At 41.3% G+C, this 22062-nt stretch overlaps 1 protein-coding gene across 2 annotated transcripts in view; it reads left to right on the top strand.

The window, feature by feature from the left end:
* LSAMP (limbic system associated membrane protein) overlaps positions 1–22062 on the top strand; it is a 711567-nt gene that overhangs the window by 652926 nt on the left and 36579 nt on the right. For both annotated transcript variants that reach the window (XM_070369801.1, XM_005890257.3), the window contains exons 4-6: positions 9213–9347; positions 19108–19228; positions 19693–19841. In XM_070369801.1, the coding sequence (XP_070225902.1) occupies positions 9213–9347; positions 19108–19228; positions 19693–19841 (405 nt within the window). The remainder of the gene's footprint in view (positions 1–9212; positions 9348–19107; positions 19229–19692; positions 19842–22062) is intronic.

The raw sequence follows: 22062 nt of genomic DNA, 5'->3' as shown, positions 1-22062 counted from the left end.
TGATGGCTGTTTGACAACCTTGAAGAAACATCTCCACTTTCACAGCAGTTCACAGGGCAGCTTATTACTATACATTTTGGTACTCAGCACACCAAGAAATTGGCACCGAGAGTAAGCAGTGTTGTTATACAAAGGACTTCAGACAGGTAAAATTTCCATGACGTTCCCCACTTACATACCCTGTTTTCTCAAGAAAGAAAGGAAGGAAAAGTGGAAAAAAGAAAGCTTAAAATAAATCAAATTTTGAAATGTCATCTTACTCAATGCCTGATGGGAGCCAGAAGGCTCCACGGTGCCTTCATTGAGATGCAGAGATACTGAACATGGCAAGTCCAGAGTCTTCACACCACCCCTCACACCGCAGCCTATGTATTGCTGTCATATCACGCTGCTCATTTCTCCTGTGTGGAGAACTCTATTTCAGGCAGGATAACCAGATTGCCACACCCTTTTACAATTTGCTGGCTCTGATTCTCTCCACTTGTGTTTTTCAACTTCCTGAAAACTCACTTCTCCCAGTAAATCTTTACTCATATAAGTGCATTCTACAGAAGGAAATGGCAACCCACTCCAGTATTCTTGCCTGGAAAATCCCATGGATGGAGAAGCGTGGTAGGCTCCAGAGCATAGGGTCGCAAAGAGTCGCACACGACTGAGCGACTTCACTGTCGCTTTCACACTGTCCTGCAGCTCCTTTGCTGTCTGTTGGCGTTTGTGTACAGCAGTGGCTTTATACTGCTTTTGGAAGGACCTCTGTAAATGAGGATGTATAAACTTTTAAATACCAGCTTTTTTCTCATTGATTGCTTTATTTGATTCTCTTGATGAGTAAGTACGTAGAGAAACTTTGAAAAAACTGAAGACTGTCTTTTTATTTTCTTTATCTATAACTGAGCTCCACTGTTTTGGAAATTCCCCAAGTGTCCCATTCTCAACCTCATATTTATATTCAGAAGACAGAACTAGAGCAGATTCTGAGAGCTAAGAATTGAGCTAACGAGAATCTTTACTGATAAAAATAGTCATGCCTAGATAGGAAAACGGTCTCCAAATGTCCACAGACCTGGTTCAAACCTACGTTCTTCCTTAATATCATTACAAACTCCAGAAATTTCCTTAAAGGTACACTCTAAACCTGGATTCCTCATCTTAATGGTGTGAGTGTGAAAGTCGCTCAGTCGTGTCTGACTCTTTGCAACCCCATGGGCTGTAGCCCACCAGGCTCCTCTGTCCATGGAATTCTCCAGACAAGAATACTGGAGTGTGTTGCCATTCTCTTCTCCAGGGGATCTTCCCAGCCCAGGGATGGAACCTAGGTTTCTTGCATTGCAGGCAGCTTCTTTATCCTCTAAGCCATCACTATGAATTAAATATGATAATGTCTGAGTCACTTAGCAAAGTATCTTACGTGTGTTTATCAAGTGGTAGCTCCTTCCACAGTCCCTCTGCAATATTTCTTGAGCTCTCCAGCATCCCGCATTGTGCTGTTCACTAGGGGGACAATGATGAGCAAACCCAGACATGGTCCCTACAGCGGAAGATTAGCTGTCACCAATACAATTCCCCATCAGAGGACTAAACATAGAGGATCTTGATTCCAAGCCTAGCATTTAGAAGGGCTGAATGGTTTCTGTAAACTGACACCAAGTAGGAGGGAATGGTTAAGTATGAGCACAATAACAAAATGACATGGCCCTGAGAAGGATGTGTGGAAGGCAGCTTCTGGTTGGATGCTGAGCTCAAACTATGTCAGCTAGCTGATTTTTTGTATATGAAAGCAAAAACCCAAACCGTAATGAATTGGATCTCTCTGGATGCCAGGAAATATAACGCCAGGGTGTACTTCTTCATTTGCCCTATTCTCATTCATAGAGTCAAAGCCGGTTGTGAATCTTTCCAGGCATTGTGCTTGCCTCTGATTTCTGGGTACTAACTACACCCTTTGGGGCCACAGAAGGCATGGGGCCAATTTGCATAATCCACACCCTGTTGTGTCTCACTATTCAAAGAGGGAGCATTTCTATAGCAGAATAACCAACCCCTTCCCTTCTATGTAGGTACAAATATCTTAATAGTCAGATGCCTCTGTCTCTGGAGAATTCTCTATTCTTTCATTTCTATTCTTCTAACTATTCCTTATAATCATCCTCATTGTATCCGTTCTCTCCATCCCCTCTGCGCCCCCCACCCCCCCACCCCCATTCCCTTCAATACATTGTTTTTCCCTGTGTCTCCTTATTCTCTTATGATTGCTGCTCTGGCAGCTGTGTCTGCCGCCTACCCTCCCTTCTTTCAATCATGGATCGGTTACTACTCTTCACCCCTCCCTTGATGGGTGATGAAAAGTGGGAATGAGAAGCTGTTTCCACCTTTGGACAGAAATGTTGTCAAATACTGAACGATCTCTCAGGTAGAATGTGAAGCAGAGAAACAAAAACTTCAAAGGATCTAGAGACATGGCTGGAAATATAAACAGAACCCCATCACAAGCATTTTTTTCCCTAGATTTCTTGTGTTTCTCTCTTCCTTTCTTTTTTTTTTTTTAGCATGTCTGTACAGAAAGTAATGTGCATAAAAAAAAGGAAGAAGCAAAAACAGGAACAGGTATGTCCTTAGGATAAAAAAAAAATGAAAACATGAAATGTACTGTAAGAACAGAAACTTGTTACAGCATTTGAAGTTACCACAGGAAACTTCAAATGGCATCATTGATTCGTGATCCTTTTTTTCTTTTCTTTTTAGAGGTAGAAGTTCATAGCTGGATTTTGCTCACCCTCCTCACTCCCCCCTTTCTGACCACAGACTCACACAAACACCCACATATATACAGACATGTATACCTGAAAGACAAGTGCTACTTCTTTGCCTTTCATTAATCTATGTATATGTGTTTGTATTTACAGCCAATAGGTTTACAGTCACTTACTTAGAAAATATTCCAATTTAGGTTAATAATGGGAATGGCAACCCCATTTAAAACCCATCTTCCCTTCTGTAAAAGAATGATCTACAGAGACGTGATACATATAACTCAGAATAGTGGGGGAAAATGCTTCATCCATTTCCTAACATGTGAGAATCCTTGGAATTTTAAAGTCATAAAACACTCAAATTTAACAAGTTCTCTAAATTTTATTTCCTGTATCTCAGATAAAGGTAAAAGAAAGATAGATACAATGATTATTAGGGTAGCAATCTTTTTTTTTAATTTAAATAGGGTATTGGATGTCATACCATGGAGAATTTTCAATAGGCTTGCTATGTTTAGTGAGCAAATATTTGGGTGTTAGTGAATTTGCATGCTTTTCCTAAAAGTTAAATGGTTATATGTAAATACATAGCCCTTTGTATGTATGCATATTGAAGGGGAGGGAGGTAGAGGAGAGAGGGAAGAAGGAAAGAAGGGGAGATAGAGAAACACCAAGGCCATGTGTTTAATTTCAAATGGCTGCTTGCTTCCAAATGCCTGGTTGACCTTGGAAATCTAAATAAATCAATATCTTGGATGTGAACTCTACAGATTTCACCAAAGCACGATCCTCTGAAAGTACTGTACTCAGAAGGTAGCACCTGGTATACTTTAATTGGTGTTATTCCTGACTGATTTGCCTCTACATCAGGGAACACAGAAGAGAACATTTTCCTCCTGCCATCAGCTCGAGGCCCTTCTCTCTGACTTATGAAGAAATATTAAAAGAACTAATATGTACAACTTGAGTAAACAGTGGCTAAGGGGCAATATGCTAATTATGTGAAGACTTTGAAAGGTACATTCACTGAGGAGGATGAGAAGTTATTTAGCCTGGTAGCTGAATATTGCCAGGAGACACAAAAGCACAGCAAGCAAAGGGAGATTTAAACTAAACGCCAGATCCCAGAATAAATATAACACTCAGCGACGTGAGCAAGCTTGTGGAAATAGGTTGAGATGTTTAAAATACCAAAATACTGAAATTTGCATTTCAAGTAAACATTTATACAAGGGCTGAAATGATAGGAACAAGAGAAGGGCCCATATTAGCCACACTATGGCTAATATGAGAAGGGCCCATATTCCACCAGAGAATTTACCAACAGGTAGAGTGGCAGACTCTGGTCCAGGAGTCTTCCTTTGAGAGAGTAGAGGGAGATGGTGACAGGACCCCTGGGTTGAGAGCAGCTAGTCTGCTGAAACTGAAAGAATGGGAAAACAGGTGCCCTGAGGGGTACAGACACATGGGGGCCAAGGGAGGGGAACAAGAACATCTGAGTGCATTTTAAAATTCTGCGACTTAAGATAAATGTGTTGTAGTCCATGCCTTGAAACAAGAAACTGCAGTTGGTCAGATGAAAAAAATGGCATTGTGCCCATTTCCACCTGGGGCCTTGCACTTTCTCCTGAAATAATAAATACCCACAGCAGATACATCCTTAGGACACTGCCAGAGATGCCCCATCCAGCGTTTCAACAGCAGAATACTCAGCACACCAATTCTTCCCCAGTGAAATTGTTCTTTGTTAGCATCATTAAAAGGGAGTGAATGTACACATCAGCTTCTGTCACAGAAAGAACAGAAGGTATGGAAATTACCTTCCAGTAGTTGGTTCCCATAAGCAAGATGATGTGTTGAATCTGACCCTAGTTTCTGCTGTTGTTTTCTCAGTCAGTTAAGCTAACTTAACAAATGTTTATTGAGTAACTAGTCTGTGTTCCGGAGAAGGCAATGGCACCCCACTCCAGTACTCTTGCCTGGCAAACCCCGTGGACGGAGGAGCCTGGTAGGCTGCATGCAGTCCATGGTGTCGCTAGGAGTCAGACACGACTGAACGACTTCACTTTCACTTTTCACTTTCATGCATCAGAGAAGGAAATGGCAACCCACTCCAGTGTTCTTGCCTGGAGAATCCCAGGGACGGTGGAGCCTGGTGGGCTGCCATCTATGGGGTCACACAGAGTCGGACACGACTGAAGCGACTTAGCAGCAGCAGCAGTCTGTGTTAGACCCCTTGCTGTGCATGGGGATATTGCAAGACACAGTCTCCAAGGAATTTATAGTCTGGTTCTTTGACTTTCTAGCAATTGAAAAAAAGCCCATTTCCTCTCAAATCACAGTGGATTAATGAGAAACGATCAAGTGAGAGATTGTGTGTTGTAGGCATAGTGTCCTGTGGGTACAAGAGAAATAGACTAGCAAAAAGTGGCAGGATAAGAGGTCCCACTGAAGGATCCAAGAGATAAAGGAAGAATGACAAGAAGGGCCCAGAGATATTGTTTAATATTTTAAATTTTTGTCAAGATTGTTGAATGAGGGAAGACCGTCTAGTTTCTCTTAACTATATTTGGTTAGCGTCTTGAGAATCCCCTGCTCTGATGGACCAGCTGTGCACACTGTGTGCCGGAGAGACAGGTGGCCTTCAGAGCGTAGGAGAGCTAGCATGCGAGAAGCAAAATGACCTTTCTGCCTTATGGGTAGGACATTTAAAGGAAAACTCCCCCTTTATCCTGAGGGAGTATTGAGTGAATTCTTCCTAAACACATAAGATTGAAAATTCATCCCATGAAGATTTGATTTATTATCTGCTTATCATGGCTTCTCAGGTAGCTCAAATGGTAAAGAATCTGCCTGCAATGCAGGAGATGTAAGTTCAATCCCTGAGTTGGGGAGATCCCCTGGAGAAGGAAATGGCAACGCACTCCAGTATTCTTGCCTGGAGAATTCTATGGACAGAGGAGCTTGGCAGGTTACAGTCCATGGAGTTGCAAAGAGTCAGACACAACTCAGTGACTAACACACTATCAGGAAAAAATGAGATGATGAATACCTACATTAGTATTCATGTGAGAATCCCAGATGCCAAACCCAATAAATGTTACTTTATTTTTTCTAATTCATCGCAGTGTTTACTCTCACAGGTGCCATCTTCCCAAATGGACAGGGCCTTGGTTGTCGCTAAAAATCATCTTTCTCATGCCTGGAACTGGTCTATACCTTTCAGAAATTCAAAATGCAAGATCAGTTCAGTTGCTCAGTCATGTCTGACTCTTTGTGACCCCATGGAATGCGGCACACCAGGCCTCCCTGTCCATCACCAACTCCCGGAGTTTACTCAAACTCATGTCCATTGAGTTGGTGATGCCATTCAACTATCTCATCCTCTCTCATCCCCTTCTCCTCCCACCTTCAATCTTTCCTAGCATCAGGGTCTTTTCAAATGAGTCAGTTCTTCGCATCAGGTGGCCAAAGTATTGGAGTTTCAGCTTCAGCATCACTCCTTCCAATGAACATTCAGGACTGATTTCCTTTCGGGTGGACTAGTTCGATCTCCTTGCAGTCAAGAGTCTTCTCCAACACCACAGTTCAAAAGCATCAATTCTTCAGTGCTCAGCTTTCTTTATAGTCCAACTCCCACATCCATACATGACTACTTGAAAGAAAAATGCAAGATAGGGATTCATTGCTCAGCATTTCTAGTTATTTTATGGAATGGGAAAAGAATTCAGGGTTGTTGGCCATTTATAAGAAAACTCTAGTCCTTTTCTCTTTCTTATACTAACAACTCTGTACCTAGGAATAAAGTTGATGGATGTGGAAGCAGAGCAGGGCAGAAATCCCAAACTATTCTGAACTCATCTTCAATTCTTTTTTCATTATAATCCACCATTATTCTCAAAATCAATAATGCTGTCTTTACTGTAAATCCCACTTTTGCACTTCAGATTTTTAATGAGCTTTGTCCTATTTTAGTCTGCAGTTGTCAGTGTTGCCATTTGTCTTCAGAGTATTTATATTTAGCTTGAAGATTCTTAGCATCACTTAGTTGGCATGACTCTAAGTTCATGGTTGCAAGGATGCTGGAAAGATCTTTTTGTCTCCTCCAAGCCCAAATTCTTCCCAGCTAATCCAGTAAAGTAGACTGTTACCCTTTCCAAGATTTCTGTTTTCTTTCTTACCGCATTCAACTTCTGTGGCACGAGAAGTCAGATCTGACTACTTGCATGAGTATGGAGAAAGAAAAAAGTGAAAACAAAAGGAAGAAAAAAATAGCGTTTTATAAATGCAGTAAGTCCCCTATATACAAACCTTCAAGTTGCAATCTTTCAAAGATGCGAATGTGCCCTCACATGTCCGGTCACGTAAGGCATGAGTGAAATTGCAGCTTGCCCTTCATCTCCTATTGCTGATGACTCTTAACTCCTATCTCCCATCTTCTCTTCCTCCTCCAGTTAGTAACTCTTCTTGCCTGTACACAGATGTATGCCAGCTGTTGTACTGTAGTACTGTACTTTTCAAGATACTGTTCTATAAGATTAAAAGTTTTTCTTTATTTCTGTTTGTTTTTATGTATTATTTGTGTGAAAAGTATTATAAACACATTATATTACATTACTATATAGCTGATTATGTTAGTTGGGTACCTAGGCTAACTCTGTTGAACTTATGGACAAATTGGCCTTAGGAACGTGCTCTTGGAATGGACCTTGTTCATATGCATACTGTAATATGCAGCTACGTGTTGTCATTTAGCCACTAAGTTGTGTGTGACTCTTTTCGACCCCATGGACTGTAGCCTGCCAAGCTCCCCTGTCCATGGGATTTCTCAGGCAAGAATATTGGCGTGGGTTGCCATATCGTTCTCCAGGGGATCTTCCCACCCAAGGATGGAACTCATGTCTCCTAAAGTGGCAGGCGATACTTTACCACTGAACCACCAGAGTAGCCCATATGCAGCTAGGCACTTACAGACTAATTCTGTAAAATTTTCAGTAGAAGCATGTACTTGATAATGTGCAGGACTCCAAACCAAATTATTATAACTATTCCCTTTTTGTTGCTGGGATTTCAAAGTTTCCTCAAAACTAGTGATAGTGACAATTAACAGAAGACGTGAAACTTAAGAGAATCCTGACAGCTGTGTTAAAGGATGTTATCAAAGAGGCACTAGCTTTTATTTGGAGCCTAGTTAGCAGAGTTAGCTGACATATTTAGACAGTGAATTTGTCTCTCTGCTGGCTGGCTGTTATGTTGATTTGGCCTTCAGAGAATTTCCAGAAAAGGAAAGCAGCGTGTAGTATCTGAACAGAGCTATTATTTGGTACCGTTTAGTGTAGAAGGACCAGAAGCGGTGGCAGGACTGTGTCCTCTAGGACCCTCCCAGCTACTCTGTTCTAACGCAACAGCAGAGGCATTGGTAACTTGAGGGCCACAGAAGTTGAATTTAGCTGCAGTCTGTAGGACTTTCTGGCCAAACTCTTCCCTACTCAATCCCCCTTCCTCTTCACCTTCTTTCTCCCCTTTTTCTCTTCTTCGCCCTCCATGTCTCACTCCTGCACCTGCAGACAGAAAGTCATTTAATCAACAAACCTGCCTATCTTGAGACTTCTTTATAAAAATGGACACATCCAGCTTTGTGCAGCTTTCCAAAATGGGCCTCCAGACCCCTGGTTCCAATGAATTAGGCCAATGATATTTAGCTCCCTAGCCCTCCCCACCCCACCATGTGACAAAATGAGCCATCAGCATCACATTCTCATGGATCTGGTCCATGCCCTGAAAGTCTCATGGATGATGTAGTTTGGTACTGAAGAAGGAAGCCATAACTACAACACAGGGTTTCGGACATGACCTTTGTGAATAGAATTCCACATAAGCTGGGAGAGAAGAGTGACAGCTTCTCAAAAGGAAGCAGCTTGTCCTAATAACAACTTTAGTGGAAAGTGTGATTTGCAATGTGGTCTAATGGATGATTCAGCCCTTCGGGGCTGCCTCTCTGAGCCCTTTACGACTGGCATGCCCCTCCCCACAACTCCCACTTTGCTCTAAGCCTTTAACCAGTGACTGATGAGTGTGATGTATAAACATTCCAGTTTCTTGACTCTTGATGGGGACAACATGGAACTGGGCTCCATGCTGTGCCCAGAGCTCCCTGGGGGACTGAGCCAGGCTGCCCGCTGTGAAACAAGACTTGGCACTGCTCCCTGGCTTGGCTCCTTTCTCTCCCAGATCCCATTTTCCCACTCCCCTACCAGTTTTTCCTGAGAACACTGTCTCCTTTATCATTTTCACATGACTTTTTGTCTTGGAGTCTGCATCCATAGAGCCTGACCTCAGACAAAGAACACTATCAAATTATTGAAAAGCCATGTGGATTTGTTGCTTCTAAAAAGAAAAAGAAAAAGGTGATCTGCTGCATATTTTAAACTTAAAAAAATCATGCAAACCTCTGTTTTTCAGGAAGAGAATTTGAAGGAGAAGAAGAATATCTGGAGATCCTCGGCATCACCAGGGAGCAGTCAGGCAAATACGAGTGCAAAGCTGCCAATGAGGTCTCCTCAGCGGATGTCAAACAAGTCAAGGTCACTGTGAACTGTGAGTATGGCAGGAGCCGGCAGAGGCCATGTGCCCAGGGCCCGCCTCCACATCCCAAGAGTTCTACAGATCCTGTTAGCAAGAGAACATTGCATTCCAAGCAGATGCTCCTCTGGTCAGGGATGCACATTTGTACATTGGACATATCCAAGGGCAGGACTTGGCCTTTGAATTTGATAAATCAACTGTACCAATTCTAAATATAACCCATAATGCATTCAACAATACACTCTGTCTTTGACTCAGACTATAGAATTAAGAAAACATGATCAGACAGCACTAGCAGTTCAGGCAATTACTCTTCTGGTCTTTGGGAAGACCAAGGTCATACCACTTTGGAAAAAACAACAATTCGTATCTGTTTTAGCTGGAATTTCCATCTTAAGGGATTGTTTGTCAGAAGAGAATAATTCAAGATCATATTTTATCCTCGGCCATTGAGCTAATTGGCCTTGGGAACAAACTTAAGCCACCGTGGTCAGATACCATGTGTCCCTGACGGCGACTAGGGATACCTGATAGGTTAATATTGGTTATGTATTTGTCCCCAAGTTGGGCAGATTAGAAAGGAAGATTTCAGTAAGATGCATAGGTAAGTGGGCATACTTTGAACTCCTCAGATGAAAGGATCCTTAGATGTAGTTCAAAAGAGAAGAGGGGGAGGCAGGGGCAGATCCACATGATGTGTGTCACCCAGCAAAGGAATAAAGAGAATTCGTTTACCCTGTTCAGCGAGGAATGACTTTCCATGTCATTCAAGTTCCACATCACATAACTGTGGCTAGTGACAGGGACAAAATTGTGTCCTGACAGTTCTTCTCTCCTGTGTGTTTAACACATACACACACACAAGTACATACTCCACACAGACACATATGCACAGATGACATATATACACACATGCCCAAAGGCGCACAGATACACATGCGTAGACATCTTAACCCATATTTGAAAATATGCTTTGGACAGTGATAAGGTACTTTCCACCATCTTAAGCCTTCCATGCAATTGACCTAGGTGCTGCTGGCTCTGTATGAAGTGCTAGCCAGGAAGGTACCAGTGACTCTATTTCAGGGTTTGAAACACTAAAGCCCAAGGAGGTGTAATTGCCTTTCCAAAGTGACACAGAAAGCAAGGGTGAGAAAAGGGATTTAGACTCCAGTCTGTGATTCTAAAGCCCATGCCTTTCCTTAGGAGAAAGAGGAACAGGTGTTTTCAACTCTTAGTATGTACTAAGGGATTTATATTTGAGTTTTAATCCTCACAGCAAACTCATAGGATAATCATCCTTAGTCTGATTTTAAAAATTTGGAAACAGAGGCATAGAGAACCAAGGAAACTTGCCTTAGGTGACCTGGTCTATTCTGGGCTGCGCTCTTTCCCATGGCCTTGCTCCAGCCTGGCAGCCTTCTGAAACAGAAAGCGAAATCCCCTTCACACCAGACTTCGACGGATCTACAGATACAGTGCTGCTGTATCATCTATGACACTCATTTCCAAGAAGCAAGGGGCTGCGTTTGAAAAGGTCCAAAGTGTTTTTATCCTGTCACTGTCTGTGATCATTTTTTAAGTAATAGAGATTTGAAATGCCAGTATTACTATTCTTTTCCAGTCCTGGGTGTGTTTCAAAGAGACATTAATGATCTCAATGTTATAAAATGCTTTAGGACCTTTTTTTCACATGAAAGGCAATTTCTCTGGTGTTGATATAAGTTTATAATTAGGTTAGCTAGCCTCTTTTATGTACACACAGCCATGCCGTCCTCTTCCACCTCTTCTCTGACTTTCGGAGTTAAGATTTTATTTTCTTTTAATTGACCTTCATCTTAATTAGATTTCTGAAAGTCCAATCATGGAGTACATTGAAAATATTTATGCTTCCATTGTGTGAAACATCAAAGCGGTCGGCGTTGCAGATGGTTCCCTAGATCAAAGCCAGCCGCCTGGGTCCTATTATTATTAGTGCAATTAGTCTGACACTGCTCCTTCTTGACTGTCCCTGAAGTGTAACTTAGAACAGAAGAAAATACTGATAATTTTCAAGAAAAGCCTTTTATAAAAATGTGAGCTTTTCCAAATGATGAGTGAACCACAGAAGAATGTGTACAGAGCCTCAAGATGCTAAAAAGACATGTCATAAGAAATTACACAGGAAACTAAAATGAGCTTAGTCAGCCAGTCTGTCCTAAACAGCAGCACCTAACACATGCTTTATAAAAATTTCTCAGTAAATGTTTACTGAATGAATAGGTGACCCACACGCTCACAGGTAAATTCTGCTCTCTTAACATTTCTCCAGACTTTGCAAATTGATATTGGTCACAAATCAAGAAGCATATTCTAAGTCAATGTCCTTTGGAAACACCTTGCTACCAGCACTTCATTAAGCTGTGTTTATATTATATTAAAACAACTAGGCACTGCACCTGTTGTCCGTTCAAACAATTCACCCTACTTAAATGCAGTTGTATTAAGAAGATGAAGTCTCCAAGATGAAATTACAGTTTGAGGTCTGGTTAGCAAAATTCATCGAAAATGACAAATTTCCAGCATCACCTTCATCACCTCACATAAGCCTGCCTACCCAGGTGGCTAGGCGGTAAAAGAATCCGCCTACCAATGCAGGAGATGCAGGTTCGATCCTTGGGTGGGGAAGATATCCTGGAGGAGGAAACTGCAACCCACTCCAGCATTTTGCCTGGAGAATCCCAAGGACAGAGGAGCCTGGTGGGCACAGTCCATGGGGTCGCAAAGAGCTTTCCATGACTGAGCACGAGTAGTTGTTGTACTGTGAAAATGGCCTATTCTTTAAGCTGATTCCTCTTCCTTTTCAAGGCACAAGGTTTGCAATTAGGTCAGGGGAGCAGAATGACTAAGAGAATTAATGGCTGAATAGATCATCATAATGAAACTGATTCAGTGTACCACTTTAAAAAAAAAATCCCAGTGCTGGTAATTTTTTCCTACTTGCATCTCATTGATTCATTTACTTAGTTGCCAACAGATATTTGTTGAAGGGCACTGAAAGCTAAAGCAGTAAACAAGAGAGTCAAAACAGTTCCTCTGTTTAGTTCACAAGCTGGATCTTACAAGCTCTCCTTTTTATTCCTCTTGGATAATTCAGGGCTTCCCTGGTGGCTCAGAGGTTAAAGCGTCTGCCTCCAATGCGGGAGACCCGGGTTCCATCCCTGGGCCAGGAAGATTCCCTGGAGAAGGAAATGGTAACCCACTCCAGTATTCTTGCCTGGAGAATCCCATGGACGGAGAAGCCTGGTAGGCTACAGTCCATGGGGTCACAAAGAATCGGACACGACTGAGCAGCTTCACTGGATAATCCTTCTCCACAGCTGGTCTACAGCACTGTGCATAGCCATTCGCATTAGACATGCAAAATCTATTTTCTAAGTGGTAGGAGGTCCCAGAATTTACAGAAGCTAAATTATTGACCTGAAATCTCTTCAACTAAATAAACTTAGTAAAATTTCATTCAGTAGGCAGGACTTCTATTTTCTCATATCTTAGAATTTAGCTACCAATTTTATCCAGATACCAACCCTAGGGACCACTGTCCTTCCATTTACTGGTTCTAGGTGTAATTCCTCCATTTCAGTTCTCACGGAGAGTTAAAAGTAGCTACTCATGGATCTGTCTTATCCTAGTGCCCAGTATCCCAAGGATAATTTCTAGTGCATAGTAAGTGTTCAGCAAGTGCTGCTGCTGCTGCTGAGTCGCTTCAGTCATATCTGACTCTGTGCAACCCCATAGACCACAGCCCATCAGGCTTCCCCGTCCCTGGGATTCTCCAGGCAAGAACAATGGAGTGGGCTGCCAGAGGACTGAATTTTATTTGGACTCTTCTTATACTGGATGCTTTTCCTATTCTTGGAGAACTTTTTCTCAAAATCTGCCCCCAGTTGTCAGGCCTGCTGCCGAACCCATTGAGCAGCTAATATTCCTGTCTTCAGCTTTTCCATGGCTACCTCTCCAACTACGATCACACTGTCACTCTGTTACTTTTATTTTCTTCTTTTCTCCCTTTGAACTCAGCTCTACCTCCACTCTGGTGTCCAGAGCTAACCAACCCAACAAGGTGCTGTGGGACATGGGACCTTGGCGTTTCTAAAGCTCACCCTTACTTTCCATAGCCATGTATTAAAGGAAGTGAGGTTACCTACCATATTTTCCACAGCTGTGACTGGGGACATCCTTTGTCTCCAGATAATGTATCTGTATTTTAACTGAACTCTTCAATACTTTGATTCATCACCTAATGATAAAAGTTGAGGAAAATAACTGCTCAGTATGGAACCAGACTGGCTACCTTCTCTAACATTTCATGGCTACACCTCTCTATTCTCCATGACAACCTGAAGTTTACTCTTGTGTTGGGGATGATGTCAGTAAAGACACATCCTAATGTCCGTGAATCTATTATGGGATTGTCAGACGAACTATTCAGTAAGAATCCAGAGTACTGCAATTTTCTACTGGAACTTTGCAATGTGAGCAATAACCATCATTTCCTGCGTACCTCCAGAGTACCAAGACTCTATTGGAGATTTTTATGATTCACTGTAATCACCTCACCAACCGTGGCCAACCAGGGAAAGAGTGTATGGGACCTGGCCTGCCTCCACAAAAGGAGTATTGACCTACTTTATCACTGACAGTTTTTGGTATGTTTGGTTTAGCATTGCTGGTACAATATGGATCTTTAAAAAAAAAAAAAAAAGACAACTTTTAGTTAGTTTTATTGTTTTTATTTTTTTTAATTTTATTTTATTTAACTTTACAATATTGCATTGGTTTTGCCATATATCAAAATGAATCTGCCACAGTCTTTATTGTTTTTAAATTCTCTGAAAACAATGACTTTCTTATTGCCGATGTTCTCTGCCCCCCGCCACCCAGCTGGCCCACCATCACACATTAACCTGGGGGATAATCAAATCATCCCATGCAGAGGACAAAAACAGAGCTCAGAAAATGTAAGCATTGTCTGCCACAAGACCAAAGAACCTGTGAGTGGTAGAGACAGGACTCTGCCCAGGTCTAATTCTAAAGCCCTCTTTCCTTCCAAGATATCATGTGAGAAATAGTAAAAATAATAATAATAATAAATGTAATCACTTCAGATGATAAATGTGCTCTGATATATGAGACTTCGTTTGGTCTTTTCATCAAGCCTGTGAGACAGGTAGGAAGGTCTTATTATCTATATTCAAAGGTGAGGGACTCTAAGAAGTTAATGTGTCACCCTCAAGAGGTGACAACCTAAGTGGCAGAGGCAGCAATTGAGCCCACAAATCCTGATTTCTAATGTGGGTTTATATCCACCGTGCCAGTGTATGTTCTGCCACTTTGGGTGCCTTATAATAGCTGAATATGTAACATTTACCTTTTAAGCTACCAGCATGCTCTCCAAAATGGCGTTCTTCCTTATTAGGAGTCAATTTCTCTCCAAAAGAACTCATTCAAATGGAAATACAGAGAAGTTCAGAGCATGAGCTTCAGAACATGAGTTCAAATATGGACTCCATCAAATGCTGGCTGTGCAAATTTGCAGAATTAACTAACCCTCTGCAGACCTGCCTTCTCATTCATAATATAGGGTTAATAATCCTTACTTCTAGGGCTACTATTTGGATGAAAAGAATGAATAAAGCCTAGGAGAGTGCTGACACATGGTAAATGTCTATAAATTGAATCTTTTATTAAGAATTTTGCTCCTTTATACTATTATTCCAAACACTGGGAAAATTAAATGGATGATATTCTGTTTGCTAGGCCACTATCATTGTTATCATGTTCATTCTAATTGAAAGAGTCTTGTTGATGGTGATATAAGAAGAAAACCCTTATTAATATTTTCAGAACCCCAAATTTTAAAGTAATAACCAGAAGAGTCCTCTGACAATTGTAAGCTATTGCAAAGTCAGGTAAAGAATAACAATGGACCTCTGTGCAGCATTTTTATTAAGCCACATTTTAATTATAACTGTATTTTGAACAAGGACATCTATTATTTTAACCATACTAGACATGCCATGATATGACTTGTAATAACTTTCTTAGCCTCACCTATACAAAGTTCATTACAAATGAATTTTGAAATGTTCATTCCAATAAGCTGTGGAACAGAACAGACCTGCGCCATTGTGTCATTTGAGAAATACTAGAAGTAATGAACTATTCATACATTTATCATTCTCTGTGACTACACCTTGGTATGAGAAACTTCCTAGATGTTCAAGGAGAAGAACAAGTGTTTGGCCTTTATAACTGACCAGTTCATCCTGTCCCAAGATCAATGCATTTAAAAATATTCAACCCTAGTTCAACACCACCCTCACCATGCTGGCATCTCTGGGGAGCTAATAAACAGCTTGTGTGTGTGTGTGTGTGTGTGTGTGTGTGTGTGTGTGCTAAGTCACTTCAGTTGTGTCTGATTCTATGTGATCCTATGGACTGTAGCTTGCCGGGGTCCTCTGTCCATGGGATTCTCCAGGTGAGAATACTGGAGTGGGTTGTCATTCCCTTCTCCAGGGAATTTTCCCGACCCAGGGATTGAACCTGTGTTTCATGTCTCCAGCATTGACTGGCAGATTATTTACCACTAGCCCACCTGGGAAGCCCAATAAATAGCTTACTACTTAGCTATTCAGGTTCTGAGAAATGAGTAAAAGAGACATACAGGAGGCCCAATTGCCCCTATTGTGAGAAATCAACATGGTTAGAGGTAGTAACTTGGTGTGCCCCATCTACCTCCCCAGACATGGCAGCTCTGGACCAGGACAGGCCTGCCCACATGAGAGCAGGAAGGAGAGAGCCTACGTAAGACATCAGTCTAGAGAAGCAGAGAACCTCTGATCCCCACCAGAAGTTTGGTCCCAGAAGAAGGAAAGAAGAGAGATGAAGCGAACAAACCAAGTTTGTTCTTCCCTAATTTTTCTGGTAGAAAAATCACCCCCTGGGTTCCAGAGCAAGGAGGTTTACTAAGTAAGCTCCCACCCACCACATGGAAGGAAACATCCAGAGTGAGGAAAAACGTTTCTGTAAAACTGTACAGCTAGGACTTGTATGACTGGTCCCATGCTGGAGGGGCTGGAAGACCTCCACCATGGACTATTAATACGTTGAGGTGCTCCAACTATGAGCTCCAGGGTAGAGGCGATGGAAAACATGGAGTCTGGCCCAGGTTGGGGCTGGTCATCACACTGTTAACCATGTGGCTCCAGAAACTCACAAACACTGGTGAAAACTCATTTTACAAATTAAGAAGTTAAACAAACCTATAGACTCACAAACAAGATCAGCCCTCTGCTCAACATTCTACAGATTGTAGGGTTATTAGCAATGTAAGAACCTAACCTAATACAGCGAGGCGGTGAAGATAGGAAACTAACATTATTCACTGGTGGCATCACGTGGATACTCAGGTTGGAAACTTGGGTGTTATCTTTGATACTCCTCCCTCACTGTTCACATCTAATCTTGTCCGTTCTGCAGCCCATATCTCTCCATCTCAAATCGGTCCTGTTCATTCCTTTCCATCCCCTTTATCACAAACCTAGTGCAGGCTGTTTCTGGGTTCCTTCAGCAATCTCCAAATGATCCTCCCTGCCTCTGGTTCCAGCATGTTATAGATGACGATATTGCAACAGTGGGACTCTAGACAAAGTAATGAGCTCTCTTAATTATGAAGGACAGAGACTAAATTTGAGCTCAGGTCTGTCAAACTTTAAATCCAAGCTCTTAATTTTTACTCAATGCCCCACCTCTGTACAAATACCTCCCTCATACCACTACCTCTAATCATTACATTAACCTCTGAACTCATGTGCTCTAACAATTGACATAACCAATTATGGAATGAAAGAATTTTAAAAGGAACCTTGGTGATCATTTTAAACTAATTTCTTATTTGAAAATATGAGAAAGAGAAAGCTCAAAGGGGTACAGACATTTGACCAGGCCACAGCTCTGCTTAAGAGTCAAAATCAGACCTCCAGTTTCTGTTTCTGGTTGCTAATCCTGACCCCTCAACCCATATATTAGATAAATGAGTTACAATTTTGAAATTAGCAATTTAAGGATTAATGGTATGAAAATACACTTGGGTCCTCATGCTACCCATTTGTGATGAATGGGCTGTTTGGGTTAGAATTGGCCGTTTTTTTTTTCCAAGTTGAAGGGATACTCTATAGATCTCTAATGTGTTGTTCCTTCATTTTATAAATAATAAAACTAAGGCTCAGAAAGATACAGTGTGTGATGGGAAGTCCTCACAACCAAACAGAGACTAAATTCCAGCAAGCCTAGGTTCTAGTCCAGGGTTCTTTCCACTCTCCATGTTGCCTTTCTGTGTCTCTACAGAAATGAGGAGATCAATCTAAAACAGAACAACAACCCCTCCCTCTCTGGCACGTGTTTACACATGGGCTGGCCATGCTCTCCAGGTGTGCTCTGACTCTTCCTCTCTCTGACAGTAATTTAAAGATGCCCAAGCTCACGTGAAAATGAAATGGGGGAGAAAATTGCAGACTAACCTGATGCTTTTGTACATCTTTTTAAACTAACAGAATCCAGATCTTCTAGAGGCAGAAAACTTGGAAAATAGATTTTGATTATGAAGATAAAACCCTGAAAAAAAGTGACTTGAACCAGGTGCTAAAGAGCAGAGATGAATTCAATGATTTTTTAATACTAAAGTTCACTTCACTAATTTACCTAAATAAGGTTTTTCATCTGTAAAATATAAACAGGTGGTTTGGGTCTATTTTATCCATGTACACACAGCCAAGTTGCCATTTTCTGGCAAATGACCTTTGGACAGAAGTTTTTTTCTCCTTGAAAAGTCCATAAATTGCACAAACGGCATCCTCAAGCCTAGAGCTTAAGTTTACCCTTGTGGCTGAGTCCTGTGATCCTGTAAACCCTTGTTCCACTTTCCATGGGATTGCTTGAGAGAATCATGGAAAATTAGAATGTATTTCTGAGTTCATTTCAAGGCTGTCAGTTTTGTAGGCCCAGTACTAAGCAGAAAAAATCAAGTGTGCAACAGCCAAAGAGAGAAGATGGAACCCCAGGAAGATATTCATGTACCACGATAGACTTCAAACTGCACTCTCACTCATAAAAGCAAAACTGACCTGGAGAATGGAAATAATGGAACACAGAGGAGGAAAAACAGTATAGTAATTATTTAACATCAGTTTGTTTTCCTGAATTCTTGCAACGGTATCAGGCTAAGCCTGAGATAAAAGGACTTTAGTGCTCTATGGTTTTGGTCAGATTTCTTACTACCATCTCTGAAGGTAACAATAATAATAATGATGCTGATGAAGGTGAAAAAGAAAAAAGCTCAGATTACACATTTCAAATCCCAAGTCCTTTAGTATCACCACTTAATGTACAAAAAGAAAAAAAACTATGTAAATATGATAACCTGTGATTGGAATAATGGATGATCTACTGGAAGAGAAAAAGAAATCCTAGATTTCAGTTCCATAAAACCCTTTTCAGTGCCACATTTAAATAAACCAAGTCTACAGTTTCATTGATCTCTGATTTTCATTTAGTTTTCTAGTGATCAATCCCATTCAGCTGATCACATCATTCACATAAATGGAGCTTTAAGACTGTTTTTGTCCTGCTCCTCTGCAGTCACACTATTCTTTCTAACTCCTCCTGGCATGGAAATTCTGGAGCACCATCCAAAGCTCATGTAAACTAAACTGTGTGTCTGTCCTTCCTACAGATCCTCCCACTATCACGGAATCCAAGAGCAACGAAGCCACCACCGGCCGAAAAGCTTCCCTCAAATGCGAGGCCTCGGCAGTGCCTGCACCTGACTTTGAGTGGTACCGAGATGACACCAGGTTTGTTCCCAATCTGCTGTGCCCTCCTGGGTCTCACTCCTCAGCGAGGGAAACCAGAAGCCCTGATGAAACACCCACCCCAGCCATAATTACTAGGCCTTTCCAATTAGACTATTCCTTTTCCAAGGCTTTTTACCTGGTGCTTTGGGACTGTAGCTCTTGGACTCCAGCCCCAAAGCACGCAGGTTACGTGCACAGAGTGGGCAGTTTCCACCTGCAAGTCTTTCTTGCCTGGAACAGAAACCAAAGCCCAGTGAAACTCATCCATTCCCGAGCTGTCTCCATCAGTAGACTTTATTCTGATACTTTGGGACTGCGCCATTAAAATGAGGAATTGAGCAGGATCAACAGGCTCTAACTACTTCCTTTCGCTCCCTTTACTTCAATGTAAAAGATGAAAAATAAATGACTACGCCAGATCTTCATAGTTGTTTCTCTTTACTCTTCTGTCTTTGAACCCTTAGGATAAACAGTGCCAATGGCCTTGAGATTAAGAGCACGGAGGGCCAGTCCTCCCTGACAGTGACCAATGTCACTGAAGAGCACTATGGCAACTACACATGCGTGGCTGCCAACAACCTGGGGATGACCAACGCCAGCCTCGTCCTTTTCAGTAAGTATGCCAAAGAGGGAGCCCACTTAGGAGAACCAAGGCGAAGTTTCTCCCGTGGAAAATTTGAACATCGTTCCCTTACTATCAAATATAAACTTATGCAAAAATCAGAGTATCACCACTGAAACAAAACCACAAGTTCTCAATCCCTATCATAAGACAAAATTTACAAATGGAATACCTGCCCTCTCTAGTCCCTGACTTACTTGTGACAACGGCCTTGTTTCTTTGTCTGATTTTTTTAGTTTTTCTTTCCTGGCTGGTTAAACTGTAAGAATATTCATTGAACAAAAATCTCTCTGGTGATGGTCTCTTTAAGGAGCCTAGATGATGTAAGATCCTGGAAAGTGGATAGCTCTTTAAAAATGGCAGGCATGGGAGTGATTGAAGAAGCAGTATTCAGGGAGGATGGATAAGGTGCTGGGAGAAGGGAGAAGCTGGAAAAAGAAAGTGTATTTTTAACAACACAAGAGGTAGAGTGGAATGAATGATTAAAACATAATATAAAATCTAAAGGAGGAGAAATGGTTGCAGAAAGGTTTCAGTGTGACAGCAAGAAACATTATTTGTCTGATAGATTTTTTGGAAGAGAAATAGGATGATGAGAGACAGAAGCAAAGTTTCTTCTGAAGACCAAAGAAAATCCTCAAGGCAGGCTAAGGAAGGACAAGTTGTTTTAAGTTACTGGAAACAGTAATTTCATAGGAAAGCCCACCTTCTAGCTGTTCCCTTGAACAGCATGTTATAGTTAGATACCTGCCCCCTGACTTGTTGGCCTGGCAACTATGAGCATACGAGTGTAGAATCATATGCCTCCTGAAAAATAGAAGTATGATCCATGAGATCAGGGAAAATGAGGACAATTAGGATAGGAAAATGTTTATCAGAATAAGTAAAACAAACCAAAGAGTTAGCACATGCTGGACCAGAGAGTTCATTTGGCCAGAGAAAGTCCAACAAATTTATTATTATTATTATGAAATAACAAGCTACTAGAAGCTTTGCTGTTGTTGTTTCCTTCATGGGCTAAATTGGAAAATTTAGAAACACTAGTGCCAGGAGAAATGTCTTCATCTTGCTTTATTCAGTTTAGATAAGCCTTCAAGGAAAAGATTTTTAAGAGAAGAATCAATTTAAGAGTTCCCTTGAAACAGTATTAAAGTCATTTTAAAACTGCTCAAGATCCAACTCCACTTACTAACAAACAAACAAACAAAACACCACCACAAACTCTTCTGAATTTGACCTTCAGTTTCTCATCCATAACTCCCATTGACTTCAGTTGGTACGTTTGATGGGATACAGCTGTGCTACAAATATTGCGTCAATATGAAGCTTAAAATTCATATCCCTGTTTACTTGTCTCCAAAGACCAAACATCAGTGTTTTTGACTTAAGCTGGAGGAGACATTGATATCTCAAAACATTTGAGAAGACATTTATTAAGAAATGTACTTACCTGTTTCATTCCTGACATTAGGGATTCCATAAATAGAGGGGAAAGCAGCCTCAACTCTGAAACTTGAGATTCTGACAAATCTAAGGGGAGCTGATTAAGTAGAACAACATACAGTTAACAAGAGGTTTTTAGGGGGATTGGAAAAGAGAAAATGGTATAATTGGATTAGTTAGAGAAAGTGAGCAACTATAAATTGGCATAAAAGTACCTTCTTTTCCCACTCAGAAGGACTGTACTAATGACATATTTCAAATAATAAATACAATGATACCTATAGACTGAGAAAGAAGAAGGGCAAGAAGGATAGAAAGATGGTGTAGGCTCCATGGTAGCCTATTTTACACAGGTATGAAAGAAAGAAAAAGAGGAAGAAGAGGAAAAGAATCATTTGAAGAGGAGAAAAAGAGCACAGGCTAGGTCAAAGATAATAGAGATACCACTGGTGGTAATGAAAGGTCATCTCAAGCTCTAAAATACTATGGTTCTGTTCACAAAAGTCCACATAAAGGACTCCACCCAGTAAGATAAAGAAATATCAAGAATCTTACAGAATTTCTGCTTGTTAACTAAGAATCAAGAAATCGGGCAAGTCATGGTCATATTGTCCTTGATGGTTTTGTAGAAGTCACCCTCATTATACATCTGAGAAGTGCACAGGGCTATGATTAATGTGCCACTTTCGGGGGACCCTCTGAGGGCCACCCACACAGGCACCTGCTCTGCACACAGACACCTGTCTCAGCATTCGGCCTGGAATTGATT

This window comes from Bos mutus, chromosome 1 (genome assembly GCF_027580195.1).
Source record: "Bos mutus isolate GX-2022 chromosome 1, NWIPB_WYAK_1.1, whole genome shotgun sequence".
In the NCBI taxonomy this organism is placed as follows: Eukaryota; Metazoa; Chordata; class Mammalia; order Artiodactyla; family Bovidae; genus Bos; species Bos mutus.
Note: the sequence above shows the minus strand (reverse complement) of the source record. Positions and strands in the feature narration are given on the sequence as shown.